This window comes from Anoplolepis gracilipes, unplaced genomic scaffold (assembly GCF_047496725.1).
Source record: "Anoplolepis gracilipes unplaced genomic scaffold, ASM4749672v1 Contig21, whole genome shotgun sequence".
NCBI classification, from domain to species: Eukaryota; Metazoa; Arthropoda; class Insecta; order Hymenoptera; family Formicidae; genus Anoplolepis; species Anoplolepis gracilipes.
The window spans coordinates 108,094-130,125 of record NW_027328671.1 but is presented as its reverse complement, the minus strand read 5'-3'; the positions used below and the strand labels follow the sequence as shown (position 1 = coordinate 130,125).

Sequence of the window (22,032 nt, the reverse complement as noted above, 5' to 3'; positions counted from 1 at the left end):
AAATTGTAATTTTTAACATTGTAATTGTAATATTTAATTTTCTATTATTCATTTAAAAATATATGAATTGAATATAAAAAATATTTAAAAAGTTTCCGTTCTTTAATCTTTAATTTCTTAATTTCAAAACATTTTATAACAATATGCAATATTATAATAAATGAAATTAACTTCTTGTCAGTTGCACACTGTATGTATGAAAATTTAGATAATTATATACCTAGGTTTATAAAAAAAAAAAAAAGAAATAAAAGAAATTATTAAAATGTCAACAATTTTGAAAATAATAATTTAAAAGGAATTAAGATAAAGATTAAAATTTATTAGAAATTAAAATACTCATCGTGTGAGTTCATACTTCAGTACTATTTAAATGTATACGAAATTCACAAAATAAAATACACAAATAGCTCACAATCAATAATTCTTAAAATATGCCTATAAATATAACTTTAAACTACAATTGAGTAGGATTTTATGTATGTATGTATTTGTTATAATATCTGATATATGTTATTGAAATTATTTATTTCTGATTATCTATTGGAACGATAAGATTTTGATAGTACAGATATAATAATAGGTATAACGATATTAACGGTTTGCAGAGTGTGGTAACCGCAATGTCAACTGCAACTAATTCTAGTAACAAAAGGAATTGTATTATAAATAACATAATATTTTCATATACAAGATGAATCATTAGAAATAAAATATAATGTATCTTTTTTTTAAAAGATATATAAAAGATATATAGAGTAGAACTTAATAAACAATTTGAAATAAATCAATTTTTATGTCTTCCTATGTCTGTAATTATTAATTTATAATCTTTTCACGTTAAAAATTTCCATATCAGAGTATTTTCACATATTTATTTTTTACGTAGTCCGTAAATAATACTTTATTATTATTCTAATTAATATAATATATTAAAGTCATTTTAATCATGTTAAAACTCCTGTCGTTGTACGATAACAGAGCTGACAAAGAAAACATTGGCGCGTTATAACGTAAATACACCACGTTATTATTAATTTAGTGTCAAAATATTTTAAGAACTATACATACATGTACATACGTGAAATATAAAATTATAATATTAAAATAAGTATTTTAAAACATAGATTAATTATCATTTGATGAACGTAATATGTTATGAGACTTTTTGTTACTTAAATTTTTGAATTGCTTGACTATTATTTATTTGTTTATTTTATTATTATTTATTATTTAATTGTTTTGCGTTCTCATTCTCACTTAAACTTAAATCATCGAACAATACAACATCACACAAAATATATTTTAGTCTAAGTATTATTAAGGAAGTAATTGTGGCCTATAAGAAAATAATTATGGCAAGTAACAACAACTTAAGAATATTAAAATTATAATTTAAAAATATTAATATTACGAAAGCTGTATATGTAATTGCAATATCCATATTATGATTGTTATATTAGTAAACTAAAATTTTATAATTTTGTGTTGAAAATTATTCTAAAACAAATTAATTTTGTAAAACATTTATTCGAGAATATATTTATTTCAGAATGTATATAACAAATAAATAAACTATTTGTATAGTGAAAATAATAAACTAGATAAGAGAGATATTGATATTATAAAAATTATAAGAAATATTTTGATATTATAAGAATAGAATTGATTATAGGATTATAGGAATCTTTAAACAAAAGTAATAATATTACATAATTTATTATAAATTGGAAAATGCACACGTGGATACATATAAAGAAAGTTAACTAATAATACTAAAAATATAAATAAATATTATAAATTATAAAATAATTTTCATGTTCGTATAATAACTATTAACTAATTAATTAAATATAAATTATATGACAATATATGTATGTTCAAAATCATATTAATAAAATATATTATATATAATATTATTGAACAGTTGTGATGGTTACATATTTATTATTTTATTTATTATATAGACATATATACACATAGACAATAATTAAAAGTAATTCTTATAATAATATATTAAGAATAATATTAACAAAATATTATGCTTAATAATATTAAACTGTAATTATATTTACATATGTAAATATATATATATATATATATATATATATATAAATATATATATATATATATATATGTATGTGTATATATATGAATATGTATATTATATATTTAAGTATAAATATTATTTATATATAATAATTTCTTAGTATAAAAACAGTATTATATATACATATATTTTGTTGTAATTATGATTATTCAGGATTAATTTCTTTTGAACACTTCTTAATATTTTAAGGAAAGAAAGAATATATCTTAAAATATTTCTTTATTTCTCCGATTTCAGATAAACGTCTTTGTAGTTTTTTGTGAACACCCAACATCCATTCTTCCATAATATTTTTATACTTGTAAAAACTAGCTTCAATATTTGCCTAAGTCAGATTATTTTGAATTAATGTAATAATTTTGTGCCATCTTAAAAGACTCACATAATTAAAGGACAAAATACTTGTGACATATATTACAGATATAAATATTAATAGAAAACTTAATATAAATGTAATTTTGAATAAAGTTTACCATTTCAGAGCGAGTTCCATTTTTCTTGTATATACGCATAAAATTAGTTGTGTACGCTTCAATCTCAATGATAATTCCCATAATATTTCTCAAGTTCAAGACCTATGTAAAATAACTTCATCAATATTTATTGTCAATAAATAGTAATTTTATTTAACAAAATTTTTTAAATTTAATAAGAATGTGTAACGGAATAGTATTTCGGCAATTAGCTTAATAAAAGCATAATTTGAAAAACCCTTCTTAATTTTTGACAAAAAATTATTTCCTAAAACTTTGCCAAAAATTTCTCTTATTTAAAATTATATGTATGTCTATATATCATATATGCATATATTTTATTTTAAATATATTGAAAATAATAAATAATAGTAATTATGCATAATATAGGGTGACTTCAAAGATTTAAATGACCTGGACATATGTTATGACCTCACGGATTTGAATGATCTTAAAGTGTTATGACATTAAGTAATCGATAGCTTTTAGGCGTCACTTATTGTTTATTAAAAAATTATAAAAAAAGAATTTTCACAAATTACAATAATTTTCAGATTTTAGGGTACAGTTTTAATATGTAAAAATGTATATTAAGCTCGATAATCTAAACTTTTTCAGGTATAAGACCAACATTTTCCCACTCCTTGTACATTTGAGAAGTAAATATATGATGTATGTTAAACAAAAATATATGCAACATAATTCAATCTGTACATAACTGTTATACTTATATACGTTAATAATTTTGATCTCGCGTTGCGTAAACAGTTCAAAACCCATGTAGAATCGTGCAGTAATAAATCTCGTCTTGCACTGAAAAGAGAGGTGACGTCGTAACAGAATTCGCTTCGCTAAAGATTTTGGAAATCCAGAAAGTAAAAAGTGTGATAAAATTAAGTATGGTTTATTTATTCATGTGTAGGTAATTAGTAAATACTAATATATACTAAAAGCACATTTTATAAAATGTACATAGTGTCGAAAATTATATGAAATTTGTTAAATTTACTTGTTCTTTTGCTTATAACTTTTTAATAAACAACGTGCGACGAATAAAACCTTTTGAATGTTATTCAGGGTCAAGACCCATACAACATATGTAAAGGTTATTCAAATCTCTGAATATGCTCTTAATAGGCTTTTAATATGCATAATTATCATTATTTATCATTTTCAATATATTTATAATAAAATATTATATATATGTATACATAATATATATATATATATTTATACATATATATGTATATATATATATATATATATACATATAAATATATAAATATATAGATAATAATTCTAAATGAAAGCAATAAATTTTAGAAGTCGAAAATGCGTCGAAATTAAAAGGGGTTTTTATACATATAAGCATATACTCCTCTCTGAGCAGTTACATTCCTCTAAATAGAAAAGTAAAAATTAGGTTCTTATTTTTTTCCTTAAATTTTAGACAAGTTAAAAGAAATGAAATTTAATGAACATTTCTTACTAAAAGAAATACTTATATTTTTTAAATTTTCTTGTAATGTTATAAAAGAATAAACTTATGTTTTTTCTTATTAAGCAATCCTTATTCAATTTTTTATTAGGACTTTTTAACAGCCTACAATGTCATCATTTAAAAATATACGTTAGAAAACTTGATTTCTTTAGAAACTTTTTATTTGTTTTATTATTTTTATAAAATCAATAATTTATGTAAAAATTTTGCATGTAAATAAATAAATACAATATTATGCACAATTTTATTCTTTTATTTAATGATGCGAGAAAATTTCAAAAATATAATTAAAAATATCCTTGTTGCCAGTTGAAAATTACCATCAAATTTCATTTTTTTAATTTGTCCAAATTTTAGGAAAAATAAATAAAAACTTAATTTTTACCTCTCCTTTTAGAATAGTGTAACTCTCAAGAGAGTGATATAGGAATATATGGTTATATAAAAGATCATTATTATTTTTCAACAAAAAATTATCTTTGGTAGTATATGTGTTACAGACACTTTGTAAATCTTTAAATGCTAACTTATAAAGATTCGGCGTTTTATAAAAAGGCTAAGTTTTTTTTTATAAAGAAAGTTGATTTTACAAAAGCCTGCAATATATATATATATATATATACATATATATATATATATATATATATACATTAGATATAAATAAGCTTAATAATGAAAAAGATAATCAGGTCTATAATATTTACCGCTATTAATTGTTCTTCAGAATACATATGATTAATAATGGCAATAATAATGGCAAGTCCATTGATACTTCTATAAAAAACAAAACAACACATATAGTTATTATGCGTAATCAATTTTCGTAATTGTAAAAAGTATTAATTCAAGAAAAAATTTCTAGTTATTACCTTGGCCTTAATTTATCAAAATTGTTTAATATTTTCAAAAACACATTATTGTGCTTTGCATGTTTTGCAATAATAAAAAAAAAACTAATCATATTTCTCTTGATTTGTATTTCATTATATGTTTCGTTATGTTTGAACATTATTGATTCTAAATATTCTTCTATAATTTCATTTGAAGCACAAGCTAAAAATTCTAAAAGTCTATCATTATTATTATATTTTTCCGTTGAATTGTCCTTCACCATACGCCAAATATGACTCTCTGCTGACATCAAACCTTTACAGTATAACCACTCTTGCCACCACGGTAAAACTCTACATCCAAAAATAAAAGTTTGATATAAACATATTTAGCGCTATAATATTGTATCTTGATTCAATAATTGAATGTGCAAATAATGGTAAAAAACTGTAATACTTAGAAAAATTACTTATTTTTATCCGACATATATACAATATGCAAAATCAATTTGTCATAAGCTTTTATGAGGCAATTTGGGTCATCGAGAATACACAACCATTTAATAGCTTCTTGCCTTAAACATTTAGTAAGATCACTTTCCTTAGGCTCTTCTTCGTATTTTATTTTCTCAAGTAGCTTGGTCAATATATTTTTTATTTTCTCCTAAAAGTTATTCAAGTCAAATAATTATATCGGTTTATAGTAAGCGTGTGTAGCGTTGGACATTCAATTTCTGAACAAGTAGATTGAAAGAGAAGCAGGCAGATTGAACAGCCACTGCAAAGTCCTAACATTACATCCCTTGATGTCTCTTCATGTGAAAATAAGTTAAAAAGTTTGAATGTCTAGTTTTGTATGGACGCGATTTGAGTGGAACTCTATTTTGTTGGAGAAGAAATGAATCTCGTTTTACCCTCAACATTATCCAACATATTCTACCATCCAATATTATCCCACATTATGTTAACGTAAAATATTTGTGTTTATACGTATAAAAACTTTTGAAGTTACTAAAAAACGCTCGACCAAACAGAATAAAAGTATCTCATTTACTGAATCAATATGAATCAATATTTCATTCAGTAAGTTAATTTTTACAATTCCAGTGGTTTTTCATAAACATTCTGGATACATATATTAGTATGTGTGTATGTGTATATATATATATATATATATATATATATATATATAGCTTATTCTCACTTCTCGAACGTTCACTTTAATTTATTAACAACATCTGATACTCTTACAAAATTACCGATTGTTTTTATATTACTATACGTACGTTTTATTACTATACGTACATATTATTTTTAATTGAAATTTTGATAGAAAATTACTTTAAAATATGAGAAAAATATATATTCAAAAATCTAATGTATGTTTAACAATTATAATATAAATCTGAAATAAAAACTTTTCTTAAATAAAAAAGATTTTATCATAAATAAGAATACAGAAAAACATACTTGAACCTTTTTAGCTACATATATTTTATTTTCTTGGAAAATATGACATAAAATAATTTAAAAACTCTTTAACTTATTAATTCTATTATTTACCTTGACATTTTGGACTTTTTTATCTGGAAATGGAAAGATGCTCGACATGTGTTCAAAAGCTTTTATCATAGGATACCATGCTATATAATTTGTCTCTTGTCCAAGATAGCTCGTCAAGTTCCAGAATAGGAAAGAATTGAGTTGGCCATTTATCATAAAATAAAATGCATCGTCGATGATTTTAGCACGATTAAGAACATGTATTTTTGTATATTCTATAGAGTTCAAATATTCTGCAATTTTTTGCCAGTTTTCAGGATCGTAATTAACGCGATAGTATCCTGTAGTAAATAATTTTTATATTATTAAATTGTCACTTAATTGATTTATTATATTTATTAAAAAATATTTATAATTATCTGCATTTTAAATATTTGAGTAATTATCCAAGTATTAAAAAAAGAAAGACAATTTATAATAATTAAGAAAAACATAATTTTAGAGTTATATTTGTAGTAATATTGCGTAGAATGAAACTATATAAGAAATTATAAATCCATTTATATTTATTTTATCTTAAATAATAATACATGCGAAATTGAATTTATTTCACGTTAATCGATAGTAAAATGCAGAGAATACGTCATACAATATTTTTTGAAATATTATATAATGTTACTATGTATTTATTTATATATTGCGTAATGTTATTAAAAAAGAATATAGTTAACATTATATAATGATTTAATATTTTAATTATGTAGAAATATAATAAATTTGTTAATCAATATTCACCAGTTTGTCGTAAATTGAATATTACCCAACCATTATCTTTTACAGAAACTTGGCAATTTGGCTGGGACGACGACAAAAGTATTAATCTTTTGTCGTAAAGCGGAATTCTAAGCTTGCGAAAATTTGGATTATTCTGAGAGGTATAAGTTACAGGTACCCAGAAAGCGTATTTTTTAAGTGTTTCATAATTTTCTATTATTATATTATATATATTTGCTTTATTTGAAATATCTCGCGTTATTTTTAACACAGGATAATTTATAGATTTCATCCAATCATTTACTATTGTTGAAGGAAGCATTAGTTTTTTCTCAGGATATAATTTGCTTAAAATATCTTGCATAGTGAGCCATAAATTTTGGAGAAGATTCTTCGACTTAAACTCACTATATTGGTTAAAAATTGGCATTATTGACACAATAAAATCAGTACTGATCGTAAATTACGTATAAAAAAAATATCAAAGTGTTATTTAATTTATACACTTTATACAACTTACATAATTGCAGTATTTAATATTTTAATATACCTTGATTCTATAATGTGTAAGTAAATAATATATTAAAATGATATATACAATATATTTCATAATATACTCACATATTTAAATGTTCATGAACCTTCCGATGAAACATGTTATCGGTAATTACATTCTCCAGCATGCGTAATATTAAAGGTGCTACAATTCAAATAATAAAATGTGATTTATATATAAGTTTTCTTAGGAGTCTTTTAACTACATTTTTTATAATTTTTTAAATTTTAATTTACTAATATGTACATATGTAAATATATATATATATATATATATATATATATATATATATACTTATATTCAAATATATTTATTGACTTGATTCATTCAAATACATTTATTGATGTTTTTACCTTTAACGTAACCGTAAAAAGAAGAAAATGCATTATTTTCGGAAAAATTGGCTTCCTTTATAAAAGACTGATTGTGAGTCTCCAAACGAAGTGATTCATAATAAACCTGAACTACAAATAAATCCAACATTTCGGAATTGTCGTAATCCTAAAGCAGAAAGATTTAATATGAGCGAATGAATATTTTGTCGAATGAAATATACACATTTAATGCTTTTATTCAATATAAATTTGTATTTTATCAATATGACCAAATATAGTAAAATTTCTTTATAATAATGTGTAGTGTCATTTAAAACTATTTGAAATAATCATGTCATTTAAAACCATTTGAAAAAATTGAAAATTATGGTATTATTTTTTTCCGCATTGAAAATTTTATAATTTTAGAATATCGAGAACCAATATACAATTTAGTCTTTCCAGATACGACAAAGATTTATAAATAGCTTTAGCAATTTTTATACGACACATTTAATGTTAAAAATCGTTTAAAACCTTTTTATTTTCTTATAATAAAGATTATATCTACTTATACAAATCAAATAATATTTTATTTAACATAAAACCATAAGAAATATAAAAATATATAATAAATACTTTATACATAATTGATACATTAAGAATATTATTAAAACAATATAAAAAAATTACCATGATAGTATTGATAGCATAAAGTCCATACATAGTAGTAAGACCATCGATTAACCATAACTCAGATGACCAAAATGGATTTGTTATATCAGCAAACCATTGATATGCCACTTTGCGCCCTATCAACCGCGCTACTTTTATTTTATGCGCAATAGAATCCAGATTTTTATCGTAAATAATATCTGTTTCACTAAAAAATATGAAAGTTAAATTTGCAAGAGCTTAGTAATTACATAAACTTGGCCAAATAATAATTTTGACATATTTTCTGATTTAAAATTAAAAATATCTTCTAACGGATAATATAATCGATATGGTATAATTGTATATTGTTTTTTATATTGTTTTATACCGATTATATAAAAATTGTGACATAAATTATTGTCATATACGTGATATACATATGTATATATGATGTATTGAAGTCAATCTATAATTATATATATACAGATTATATACAAATTCTAACATAAATTATTGTCATATACGTGATATATATATGTATATATGATTGAAATCAACCTATAATTAGTTATAAAAATATATATATAATAATGTACATGTATAAAAATTCTACATTAAAACAATTATATTTTAACGTATGTATTACTAATTTCTAATTTTATATTTTTAATTTAATTATTTCTAATTTTACTTCATATATAAATTGTATTTGAATAAATTGATATTTTTAAAAATTTTTGAATTACCTATTTAACAGAAGGCCCCACATCTCATTGTCATATAGCAAGCTATGGATTACCACAAATTGTACTTTTGGTACTTTCAATTTTTTCCATTCACCTTCAAATATTATTATTGCTTCGGTTGCTATCGTTTCAGCAAATTCAATATGATCTAATTTGGGTCTACGCCATGTAATGATTCTAGATCCTATGGTCTCAAATTTAAAGAAATCTGCTGACGAGATTACAACCGTCACGATATAAGTGGACATTGGAGGAGTAGTATTAAAGCATGTCCACTTCATATATGTTTCGGTTTCATGCATTTCATGTTTGCATGTTTCCTTTTTTTGTGGCAGCATATTTGAAAAAACTTTGTATTTATGATGATGCTTTATGGCAATGTTGAAAGTGGCCTGGATTGTCGGCTTGTCCCAGCATGGAAACAATCGTCGGGCTCCAATCGCCTGAAAATGTATTACGTCCGGCCTACGACATTTTAATAATATTTTAATAATATTGTTATAAATAACAATGATTTTTAATAATCAAAAGCATTATATATACAGAGTGTCTGTCCGTAAATGTCCAAACAAATGTCGCAATTGATTCAAGTTAGAAGAAAGTTGAATAAGAAAAATTTACATGAATTTGAGTCCGTTACATAGTGCATATAAATAAATTTTTGTTTACTCGTGACTTTTTCCAGTTTTAAAAGTCATTTTCATTTTTTTTAATTATCTTAATTTTTTTATATATGTCGATTATTTACAATATTCTGCGTAAAATTTTATAAGACTACGATGGCTAAAAATTTAATTGTTTACGAAGTAAACTTTTATACTTTAATTATACTATACAATTCAAGCATAAAATATTGATTTTTTGATTATCTAGTTTCAATATTTATATGCATAAATAATAAAACGAATCAATTCGTATACAAAGACGCACAGTTGTCTTAAAAAAATATATATAAATTTGCACTTACATATTTTTTTTAAACACAACTGCGTTTTTTTACACCAAATGATTCATCTCATTATTCTGCACATAAAAGTATTAAGGTAAAATTATCGAAAACTGAATGTTTTAAAGTATTTCGTATTTCATATAAAAGAACTATATCTTTTGAACCTTATAACTCGAAAAGTACTTAATAAAAACACTATTATAGTATTTTAAAAAGCTCTTGAGATGAGCTATAAGAATATAGAATACGTGTGTTCTTTGAGAAAGGTGATTTTTTTAAAATTAAAAGTGATTTTTATGTGATCTTGAAACGGCTTCCAGGGTGAATGACGTTCCTTTTAAAATTGCAAAACTTTTATATGAGACATTTATTTTAAAATGCTTTGTTTTGAGATATAATTTTGTAACATTTTGAACGACTCACACTGTATAGTTTAATCTAGCCATAGCGTTTTGGTACACACATACACGCACACACACACACATGCACATGTACAAGATATAATTATCAGATATACTTTTAATAAACGGATTCTTTGACCAATTTAAAAATAATTTTTTTTTCGAAAATGTCAAAAGAGGTCATCATTATTTTAAAACTTTTAATTTTTGCCATTATATCTGTTTACTTAATTGTAAACTTTAAATAAAAATTTTTTAAAAGTTAACTGTAAATTTAACTAAAGAATGTTATTATATATGTTAATCTCTTAACGCCAAAAAGTTTAATTTGCGAAAAACCTTTTTTGTTCAATCTCATAACTTGAAAATTATTAAATTGATGTCTTAATATTTTTGTTAGGCGAAATTATCTTTAAATTGATTAAAGAAATCATCGCTTTCACATAAAATTTGGTTACGATACACTCAGTTTTATAAATATATATATATATATATATATATATATATATATATATATATATATATAGAGCACAGGCGCGTAAAAAAGTACAGAAATATTTTATTTTTTATTTCATGCACATATATAATAAAATGACATAAAGTATAAATTATTGCATACCCATCTAAACTATTCACCTTTCCATGATAATACATTTTTTTAATTTATTCATCATGTAATTAATAATAAATAGGATTGATTAACAATTCAAAAATAGTATAAAACGTTAAATGATATAAAGTAAAACAAAGATAGTGATATAAAGTATTATAAGATTAAACATTATAAAAAGAGATAATAAAGGATACGAGAACAACAATGACAAAAATTTATATATTTATTGTACTCTTAATATTACTCACATTTCGAATGATTCTCCCCTTGCAACTATAGTCTTCAAAGAAGTAATAATGTTTTCCGTGTTATTAATTGCAGTGACAAATTTTGTAATTAATCTGTAACGTCCACTTAAAATTTCATTGAAATATAAGATGCAAATTTGCTTTTTATTTTTATAGTTAATATATTGCGCACGTAAATATTTAACATTGGTATCTACAGTCTTATTTTGTAAGTCTGCAGTATACATGGATGAATCATTTGTCAACGCTCCAGATAAAACAATCATTAATGCCGTTGAATTTAAATATATAAATGTAATTGGACGAGAAATATCGATAATGGCACTTAATTCGCCGTAAAAAACAATGTTGCCTTTTTTTTTATACGCTTCTATATATAATTTGTAATCGTGATATTTATATATTTCATGTTCCTTGTCTTCATTGAAATATGGTATTAACTTGACGTCGTAACGCACTGGCCTTATATCGCCAAAGTAATCACTAAATGTAATCGATGAGTTTTCCGTATTTTCATTAATTGAAAAAGTTATTATAGTGATAAATATAAGACCGCTATAAAATGACAGTCTTAGAAATGCCATGTCAATTTTTAGGTATCTGTAACAACTGTCCCTGTTGAAAGAAAGACAAATATAAAATAAAATTTAAATAATAATAAATAATAAACTTTACTGTAAATAAATTTATAAAGTATTTTTTAATATGAGTTTTCTTAAATAATTAGAAATTTCATTCGTGATGAATAATAGACAGATCTATGTTTATGAACATGCTATTTTCAAAATTTGTTGTTTCGTAAATGATCATATTTTCAAAAAACTAGCAACAAATAATCAACGGAAAATTTAAATTTTTTTCGACTTTTTTCGTATGTCTTTTCAGCATTTGTACATACAACATATATAGGCGCGCGCGTGTGTGTATGTGTGTGTATGTGTACGTGCGCACCAGCAAAAACAATTTGAATGTTTTTATATGTATTATATATAATACACTTTTTTTTAGTAACGAGAAGAATTTATCGTTTGTTCATTATTTGTTTAAAAATATATATCGAATCAGTAATCGATTTTAAAGTAAGCTTGCAAATTATTATTGATATTATGGAAAGATATAGAATAAACTTGTGCACGGTATTATATAAACATGGTAAGTTTTGACATTGTAAATGTATTTTTCAATTTTTTATTATCCATTTAAAAATATATGGATTAAATATAAAAATTTTCTTTTTTAAATACTTCCCTTTTTTAATCTTTTTTCTAATTTAAAGACATTCTATAACAATATTATAATAAAAAAAGATTTATGTTTTTGTCAGATATATGTACATAAAGCTTAAGAATATGTATAGGTTTTGTAAAGAATAAAAGAAAAAGAAATGAAAGAAATTAATAAAATTTTCAACAATTCAACAATTTTGAAAATAATTTTTAAAGGAAATATAATCTTATTTTATGTGTTCATATTATAGTACTATTTAGATTGCGTTTTATATATCTTTTACGTACTTTAAAAAGAAAGTTATATAATATTATGTTTCTAGAGACTTACCTTGTATACTAAAAATGCGATGTTAATTCTAATACAATTCCTTTTCTTCTCAGAACTAGTTAAAGTTGATACTTTATCACCGTGAATCGTTAATCTGTACTATCGTGATCTTAACGCTTCAAGAGGTAATCGAAAACTGGCAAGGTCGATGTAATAGACATCATAATAAATACATATATAAATACACATATATTTACAACTTATATGAGGTCATCAAATCCTACAAAATTTAAATTTAGAATTATATTTATGATATTTTAAGATTCATTGATTATGCTAATTTTTGATATTTATTTATGTATAATATATTTTGTTAATTTCATATACGATTTAATAAGCAATGTAGAAAAATAAGTATTTATGTTTTCCTATGTCTATAAATAATAATCTTTACATGTTGAGAATTGAAGATTTTCCATATCAACGTACTTTTATATATTTATTTTTTATGTAATACGTAAATAATATATTATAATTATTTTAATTAGTATATGTTAAAGTCATTTTAATCGCGTTAAAATGCTTTATGCTTATTTCTATAGTCTATATTAATTATAAAAGCTAAGTATTCATTAATCATACAAACATTTTTTTAACAACGTGAGAAAATAACCTTTTATCGGTTCTTCTTTACTCGTTTTGAATAGGTACATTGAATCAATATTCGAATTAATCTTGCAAATCATTGATTATGTGCCATAACGAAAAAGTATATAGAATAAATGTGTGTACGATATTAAAAATTGTAATTTTTAACATTGTAATTGTATTATTTAATTTTCTATTATTCATTTAAAAATATATGAATTAAATATAAAAAATATTTAAAAAGTTTCCGTTCTTTAATCTTTAAATTCTTAATTCCAAAACATTTTATAACAATATGCAATATTATATAAAATGAAATTAACGTTCTTGTCAGTTGCACACTGTATGTATGAAAATTTAGAGAATTATATAGGTTGATGAAAAAAAGAAAAACGAAAAATATAGAAAAAATTAATAAAATGTCAACAATTTTGAAAATGATAACTTAAAAGGAATTAAGATAAAGATTAAGATGTATTAGACAACATTACCATCATCCGCGCCAGTGGAGCGTCTTTTCAGTTGCGGGCAACAGATATTTGTACCTCAAAGAAATCGTTTATCTGATAATATGTTGGAAAAACTAATGTTTTTAAAAAATAAAAATTTGTAATTTAACTCTAAACCTTTAATGTATTAAGCTGATATGTATGCTTATATTTTTTATAGTTTTCTGAAGTGTATTATTTTTATATAAATTGTAATTTTGAATATTATCTTAAAAGTATCTAAATAAAACATTCAACTAATTTATCTTTTATTTAAATATATTTAAATTAAGATTATCTTTATCTTATCTCAGATACAGACGCTTATATTTTATCTTATCTATATGTAGATTATTTCAAATTATCTAAGCGCAACACTGGTAGTATGTAATGCACTATGGTGCGTCAAAACAAACCCCCACCACTGATCTCTCGGGCGCACGTGGCTCTTTGCGTCAGCAGCTCGCGCGATTATCGCTTCGGTCGCGATGCATTCCTGCATCATTTCGAGTCGCTTTATTTTATCATATGTATATATATATATATATATATCTAATATATAGCCTTTTCTGGGGTTATAACACTTTATATAATCACATTCAGTTAGATCTGTTTTCATATCTAATCAGATTTAAACAAATATGATTAGATAAAGATATAGTCATATAAGATCATATTGTGCAAAATTTCGGATATTATCATATATGAAAATTATATAAAATTACATGTGTTATCAAATATTTTCATATTTAATTATGTATATGACCATACTATACTCATTTTTCCTCGGATATACTTACAACTGAAGCATCTCTTTTTATCATATACTGACGTATTTATCTTGGCGATTGTCGTGTACATTTCATCAGACATTGGTTACAATTTTGCCACCTAAGAATGATACGTCATCTCAAAAATTTGTAGTTTGTCACGTACGTTCTGACCCATGTCGAATATTCTGGTAAGATTTCATCAAAATGATGGCTGCATCGGTGTTCGGAAGATTTGCAGTCTCAAATTACATGTAGTTGTCATTTAATCTTGACAATTTTTGCGATTTGTCACGTACACTTTAAACATTTTAATAAGATTTAATAAGAAGATGAAAATCAGACTAGCTGTATATTGGCGCTCGGAAGATTTGCAGTTTCAAATTACATGCAGCTGGGATTTATCTTTGACACTATCACGTACGTTTAGAACATTCAAGTACGATTTCATTAGATTGAAATCTGAAATGATGAATCAGCAGCCGTACATTAGCATTTGGAATCTGTTGCATCGACGATAATCCCCTCCACAGCTCAATTGTAGTGCTAAGTAATTGCGTTTAAAATTACTTACTTTAGTATTACATCAATCGTTTGTGTAATAGGTTTAAAAGTGTACTCTGCTAAAGAAAGCAATATAAATTATTACATTCTGACTACGGAAACTCTGCCAAAGAAAGAGTAAAATCCGATTACTTTAAAAAACTTAAAAAATTTGTGTACTTGTTATATATAATTGTTTAATTATTAATATTTTTAGGATTTAATCCGAGCCTTATTTCGTATATATACGTTTATATCCTGGGTTAAAAGTACGCGTGATATCGGAATGGCAGAGCTCAAAGCAGTGATATCACAGTGCATAATTATAGGATCAAATTTGATGTCTACATTAAATCGTAACCGATATTTATCCCGGTTATCAGACAAGTCGGCAGAAATTAATTTGTCAGTTTTTGAAACTTTTGCGCGTGACAGTACGAATACGTTACTCGGACTACTGTATAAATTAGGTCATTTCAACGGTTATGAAGAATTGTTACATATCGCGGGTGAAATAATTGAAAAACGTGAGGCGGTTAATCACAAGGAGGAGGATGTAGGAGGTTATGTAGACTTTCTGTTATTTAATTACAGAAGAATCCGATTAACCGGTGAGTAAATGTTTTTTTATTTTATATTAGAGTATTTGTAATGTAACAAGTATCAAAACATACGATGACAGAAATTTTTCAAATTTCTAATAATTTATAGATCAGGCCAACACCGCGAATGACGCAGGAAGTCGAAAACGTCGGTCTGAAGAAGAGCTCGAGACGCGGTTTGCACGTGAGTTTGTGTAAAAAATAATCTTATTTAATCTTTACAAAAATTCTATCGGTACTGATAAAATACTAATTTTTAGGAAAAATTCGATTTGATGTAAATGCTCACGAAACAACTTCGGATATTACATCAACATCAGGTAAGATACAATTTTTAAAAATAAGCACAAGCATATAATTTTAAAATTGGTAAATTTATTTTATTAAAATTTTATTTTTCGTCAGTGCAAAGAAGCGGAGGACCAACTGAAGAAGCGAGTTCTACGGAAGCATCTCACTCTTGCGATATCGGGGACACAATAAGTGATAATACAACTGATAACAATGAAGAGAAAGGCGTCTGCGAAAATCTTCCTAACTCTTCGTCAGAGACAGAAGAGGGAGAAGCGGAGGAAGATGAACAGCAACAACATGAACGTCTTCAGATCAGCGATATTAATTTTAATCATGTAGATTTACTGTCGGAAAATACGCGGCATTTTCGAAAATTCGGTGTAATTGGAAGGGAAGCGAGTTTCGCGATACGCCCGATGCTTGAAGGTGGTAATATTTATCGTTCATTAGAAAACGCATTTCAGGAAATTCACGGATATGCTTTACGTTCGAGCAATCCCAACGATTACGTAGGATTAACGTTCGATTCGCCAAATTTAACGCATGGTCCTGCCGGGATATCCTTTCGCCCTGCGCGCGACTTGAACAGCGAGGATATTTGGAAACTCGTGAGTTCGCTAGCACAGAGCGCAGGGGGACTCGATATCGCAGAACACTTTAATATTCGCATTTTTAACGTGACAGTACCTTCGGGACGAGGTCGAGTCAGATTAACACGCGAAAATGTTGTTGTAAAGCGTTCGATATTATCGATAAAAAATACCGATAATTTGTGTTTTCCCCGTGCTCTCGTAGCAGCGCGAATTTATTGCGAACGCGGTAAATTGCGTGCAGGGGAATTACACGAAAAATGGAACGCGGTAAGAACACCTCAATCCTCGTTACAGAAAGAGTTGGCGAATCAATTAACGAGGAATGCCGGTGTCGTGATACCGGAGGAGGGATGCGGAATTCGAGAAATCGAACGTTTCCAACAACATCTCGCTGTTGACAATATCGCGATAATTGTTTATGATTTTAATACTTTTGCTCGTGGTGGAAAACCTATGTACGACGGTACCGCGATACTCGCTTCCCTCAGACGCGAACCCACGTTAACTCTAAACATTATGTATTACGAACATTCGCGGCATTATAACACTATTTTAAATTTAAAATCCGCCGCGGGATGTAACTATTATTGCGCACCGTGTAATGTCGGGTTCTGGAATACAAACGGTCACCGCTGCTCAAATAAGTGCTCGCGATGTTTAACTGTGCCGCCGTGTAATCAAACAGACGTGGAAATCCTTAAATGTAACGTATGTAATCGCGCATTTTTCGGGGCGGTGTGCTTCGAGCGTCATCGTAGTGAAAAATCGTTTGACGGCAAATCAACCCCGAGTATTTGTGACGCTGTACGATTTTGCGGGGAATGTGGTCGCATCGTTAAATCGAGAATAAAACACGAATGCGGACTTTCGTATTGTAAATTATGTCGAACACCAAAGGATGGAAATCATTTATGTTACATGCAGCCTCTTAATCGCGAAAACAGATCGACTATCGAACCGTCGACGGCGCCGATAACGGATACACAACCCGATGAAGAAACAAACATTCGCAAAAAAGGGCTAGAGTAAAAGAGTAGCTTTTATATTTTACGATTTTGAAACGAGACAGGATGAGACGCTCGAAGGTACAACCTACGTAAAAAAACACGTTCCTACTCTTTGCGTGGCACAACAGATTTGCGAAGCGTGCGTTCAAGAAAGCGACATGAGGGTGCGATGCCGTTGGTGCGGAACACGCGAATTCGTATTCCGTCACGAACCGGTAAAACAATTTGTTGATTTTGCTACGCGAACGACAAAATGTTTCAAGCATCTTATTTGTATAGCGCATAATGCGAAAGCGTTCGACGCCCAATTTATCTTGCAACATATCGTAGAAAATTGTAACAACCTAGAGCCGAGACTAATTTTAAACGGATCAAAAATAATAGAATTAAAGGTAGGACGTACGAAATTTATCGATAGTATCAATTATATGCCGATGCGATTATCCGAGTTACCGAAAGCTTTTGGACTACAGGATACCCCGGATAAGGGTATTTTTCCGCATTTGTTTAATACTCGCGAAAATCAAACGTACGTCGGTCCGTTACCCGACGTGCATTATTATTCTCCGGACACGATGAAACTAGAAGAGCGCGAACGCTTTCTTGCATGGCACACGAATATGACGCAAAAAAACAGCGTGTTTCATTTCCAACGCGAGATTGTACAATATTGTCGAACCGACGTTGATATACTTCGACGAGCGTGCGTGGCATTCAGGAAAATTTTCTTAGATCGCGGTAATGTATGTCCGTTTGAGGAATGCACGACTATTGCTTCGACGTGCATGACTGTTTTTCGGAAAAACTTTTTACGCTCGAATACGATAGGTATCATTCCAATGGGAGGCTACAGAAAGGCGAGCAATTATTCGCGAAAGCCCTGCAATGGTTAATATGAATGGAACGTGAACTCGGTCATTCTATAACCCACGCTGGGCGTGCGCGCGAACATCGCACGATCGAGGGCACGCTCGTCGATGGATATTATGAAACGTCTAATGAGGGAACGAAGCAACGTCACGTATTACAATTTCACGGATGTTTTTGGCACGGGTGTCCTTCCTGCTTTCCTACGAATCGCGATAGATCGCTTTCGACATCAGATTGTAAGGATACAATCGACTCGAGTTACGAACGAACTCTTGCGATCTCGTGGCGACTTCGTCAACGTGGTTACTCGCTCATAGAAAAGTGGGAGTGCATTTTTGATCGAGAAATGCGGGATAATCGCGAAATGTGTAATTATCTTGAAAATCACCCATTAGTGGAAACGCCACCGCTCGATCCTCGTGACGCATTTTTCGGAGGACGCACAGGAAATATCGTGACACGATATGAGATTACGGGTGCAGAGAAAATACGTTACGTGGATGTATGTTCTCTGTACCCATATATATTAAAAACGGGTGCTTTTCCGATTGGACATCCAGATATTTATGTCGGTAATGAATGTTCCGTTTTAATCGGTAAAGCGCCAAATTATAATTTTGACAAGCTCGAGGGTCTCATAAGGTGCACGGTGCTTCCTCCGCGCGAACTATTTCATCCTGTACTTCCGTATCACGTACGCGGAAAATTGCTTTTTGCCCTATGTCGCAGTTGTTGCGAAACATTTTCGCAAGAGACCTGCACGCATGAAAACATCAGCGAGCGTGAATTCGAAGGTACGTGGGTATCCTGCGAATTACGCAAGGCCGTCGAAAAAGGTTATATCGTGACGGCGGTAAACGAAATTTGGCAATACAAGGTTACTCAACTTGACAGTACGAAACGGCAAGGTGGACTGTTCGTCGAATACATAAATACTTTTTTACAACTCAAACAAGAAGCCAGTGGTTGGCCGAGCGAATGCGGGGAAAACGACGACGTAGCTAAAGAGCGATATTTACGGGAGTACGAAAAAACCGAAGGTGTCGTACTCGATAAACGCAACGTTGCTCGGAATCCCGGTTTACGCTCGGTCACAAAGTTGTGTTTAAATTCTTTTTGGGGTAAATTCGGTCAGCGTCCCAATTTGCCGAATACCAAGGTTGTCAGAACGCGACAACATTTTTTGACACTGTTAACGAGCGCCGAGCACGAAATAACCGACATATTACCCGTAAACGATGAGGTAATATATGTTTCGTGGCGATTGCGAGAAGAGGCGGTCGTTCCCTCTCCGTTGACTAATGTAGTGATAGCGGCGTACACGACGGCACAGGCACGTTTAAAATTATATTCATACTTAGAGCGATTAGATCGTCGCGTTTTATATTATGATACCGATTCGTGTATTTATGTGAGCAGCGGTAATCCGAATGAGTATGAACCTCGTACGGGAAACTTTTTGGGCGATATGACGGATGAGCTCGAAAGCTACGGTCGCGGTAGTTATATCGAGGCATTCGTGTCCGGGGGCCCAAAATTTTATGCCTACGTTGTTCGTACACCAGACGGTCGAGCACGCGAATGTTGTAAAGTAAAGGGTATAAACCTAAATTATGAAAATTCGCGTTTAGTAAATTTTAACAGTATAAGAAATTTATTATTAACTAAAGAAAGAGTATGTGAAAATGAAGAGTCCGAAGAAGTGTCAACGGAAAATTCAATACTCCTTCATTTCAAATCGATTCGTCGTACCGCGTTTCATGAGATCGTAACGCGGGACGAAACTAAAGTATGCGCGCCTGTATTATTAAAACGCCGATTTATTAATAATCGCTGCTCGTTACCGTACGGATACATACAAAAATAATAATATTCTTCTCTAGTTTAAGACCCCTGTATTTTTCCACATTTGTATTAGAAAATAATGTAAATTAATATAAGAATATTGATTTTTCTAAAAATCTGTATCAATAAAAGTGAGCATTTTTATTTTAAATCATCTATTTTTTTCACCCTCTCCTTTTTCGCATTTTACGTATAAGCAGTTTCATTACTTTTATTGTTGAAAGAGGATCGCCACCTTCCGAAAGGTGGCGATCAAATAACATCGAATAAAGATTCGATGGTTCTGTTCGGATTTGAACCCGAAATCTTAGGCATAGTGAGCAGACTCTTAAACTCACTGCGCCAGAACCGCACACTTTTATTTTATATATATATACATATGATAAAATAAAGCGACTCGAAATGATGCAGGAATGCATCGCGACCGAAGCGATAATCGCGCGAGCTGTTGACGCAAAGAGCCACGCGCGCCCGAAAGATCGGTGGTGGGGGTTTGTTTTGACGCACCATAGTGCATTACATACTACCAGTGTTGCGCTTAGATAATTTGAAATAATCTACATATAGATAAGATAAAATATAATGCGTCTATATCTGAGATAAAATAAAGATAATCTTAATTTAAATATATCTAAATAAAAAATAAATTAGTTGAATGTTTTATTTAGATACTTTTAAGATAATATTCAAAATTACAATTTATATAAAAATAATATATTTCAGAAAACTATAAAAAATATAAGCATACATTTCAGCTTAATACATTAAAGGTTTAGAGTTAAATTACAAATTTTTATTTTTTAAAAACATTAGTTTTTCCAACATATTATCAGATAAACGATTTCTTTGAGGTACAAATATCTGTTGCCCGCAACTAAAAAGACGCTCCATTGGCGCGGATGATGGTAATGTGTTATATTTTATAGAAATATGATATATATAGTGTTATACAGGGTGAGTTTTTTATCTTAAGACATTTAAATATTCGAAGAAATACGTATCGCACGAAAAAATGTTTGAGACAAAAGTTATATGGTTTCGAGGGGGCCATAAGATGGTACTATTAGTTTGACCTTGAATAATCGTTTGAAGATCATATAAAGGTCGCCTTGAATTTTTTAAAGGGACCCCCTATATATTTTTGCATATTCTTGTAGCTTACCTCGAGAACTTTCCAAAACACTATGATAAAGTATTTTT

General features: G+C 28.0%; 3 protein-coding genes across 6 annotated transcripts; 2 read left to right on the top strand and 1 right to left on the bottom strand.

Moving 5' to 3' along the window:
• Positions 1-2,243: 2,243 nt before the first annotated feature.
• Positions 2,244-13,504, bottom strand: LOC140675848 (aminopeptidase N-like). Of its 3 annotated transcripts, none has more exons than XM_072910485.1 (13): positions 13,233-13,495; positions 11,676-12,290; positions 9,465-9,929; positions 8,755-8,944; positions 8,101-8,248; positions 7,813-7,891; positions 7,213-7,598; positions 6,478-6,758; positions 5,490-5,578; positions 4,954-5,268; positions 4,789-4,858; positions 2,584-2,685; positions 2,248-2,435 (listed from the first exon to the last, which is right to left on the bottom strand). In XM_072910485.1, the coding sequence occupies exons 2-13, from the start codon at positions 12,257-12,259 to the stop codon at positions 2,295-2,297; spliced, it is 2,850 nt and encodes a 949-aa protein (XP_072766586.1). In that variant the 5' UTR covers positions 12,260-12,290; positions 13,233-13,495; the 3' UTR covers positions 2,248-2,294. The 3 variants fall into 3 exon arrangements, with proteins under 3 accessions (XP_072766587.1, XP_072766586.1, XP_072766585.1); XM_072910484.1 differs by having other exon boundaries at positions 2,252-2,435; positions 5,385-5,578; positions 13,233-13,489; XM_072910486.1 differs by lacking the exon at positions 11,676-12,290 and having other exon boundaries at positions 2,244-2,435; positions 5,385-5,578; positions 13,233-13,504.
• A 2,160-nt stretch (positions 13,505-15,664) lies between these two features.
• Positions 15,665-18,145, top strand: LOC140675846 (uncharacterized). 2 transcript variants are annotated; one of them, XM_072910481.1, is made up of 5 exons: positions 15,665-15,759; positions 15,839-16,232; positions 16,333-16,407; positions 16,484-16,543; positions 16,629-18,145. In XM_072910481.1, the coding sequence occupies exons 2-5, from the start codon at positions 15,908-15,910 to the stop codon at positions 18,137-18,139; spliced, it is 1,971 nt and encodes a 656-aa protein (XP_072766582.1). In that variant the 5' UTR covers positions 15,665-15,759; positions 15,839-15,907; the 3' UTR covers positions 18,140-18,145. The 2 variants fall into 2 exon arrangements, with proteins under 2 accessions (XP_072766582.1, XP_072766581.1); XM_072910480.1 differs by having other exon boundaries at positions 15,671-16,232.
• A 130-nt stretch (positions 18,146-18,275) lies between these two features.
• Positions 18,276-21,170, top strand: LOC140675845 (uncharacterized). The gene is given in 2 exon segments (XM_072910479.1): positions 18,276-18,987; positions 18,990-21,170. Coding segments are annotated over 2 exon segments (2,577 nt in total). The 3' UTR covers positions 20,855-21,170.
• The last annotated feature ends 862 nt before the right edge of the window (positions 21,171-22,032 follow it).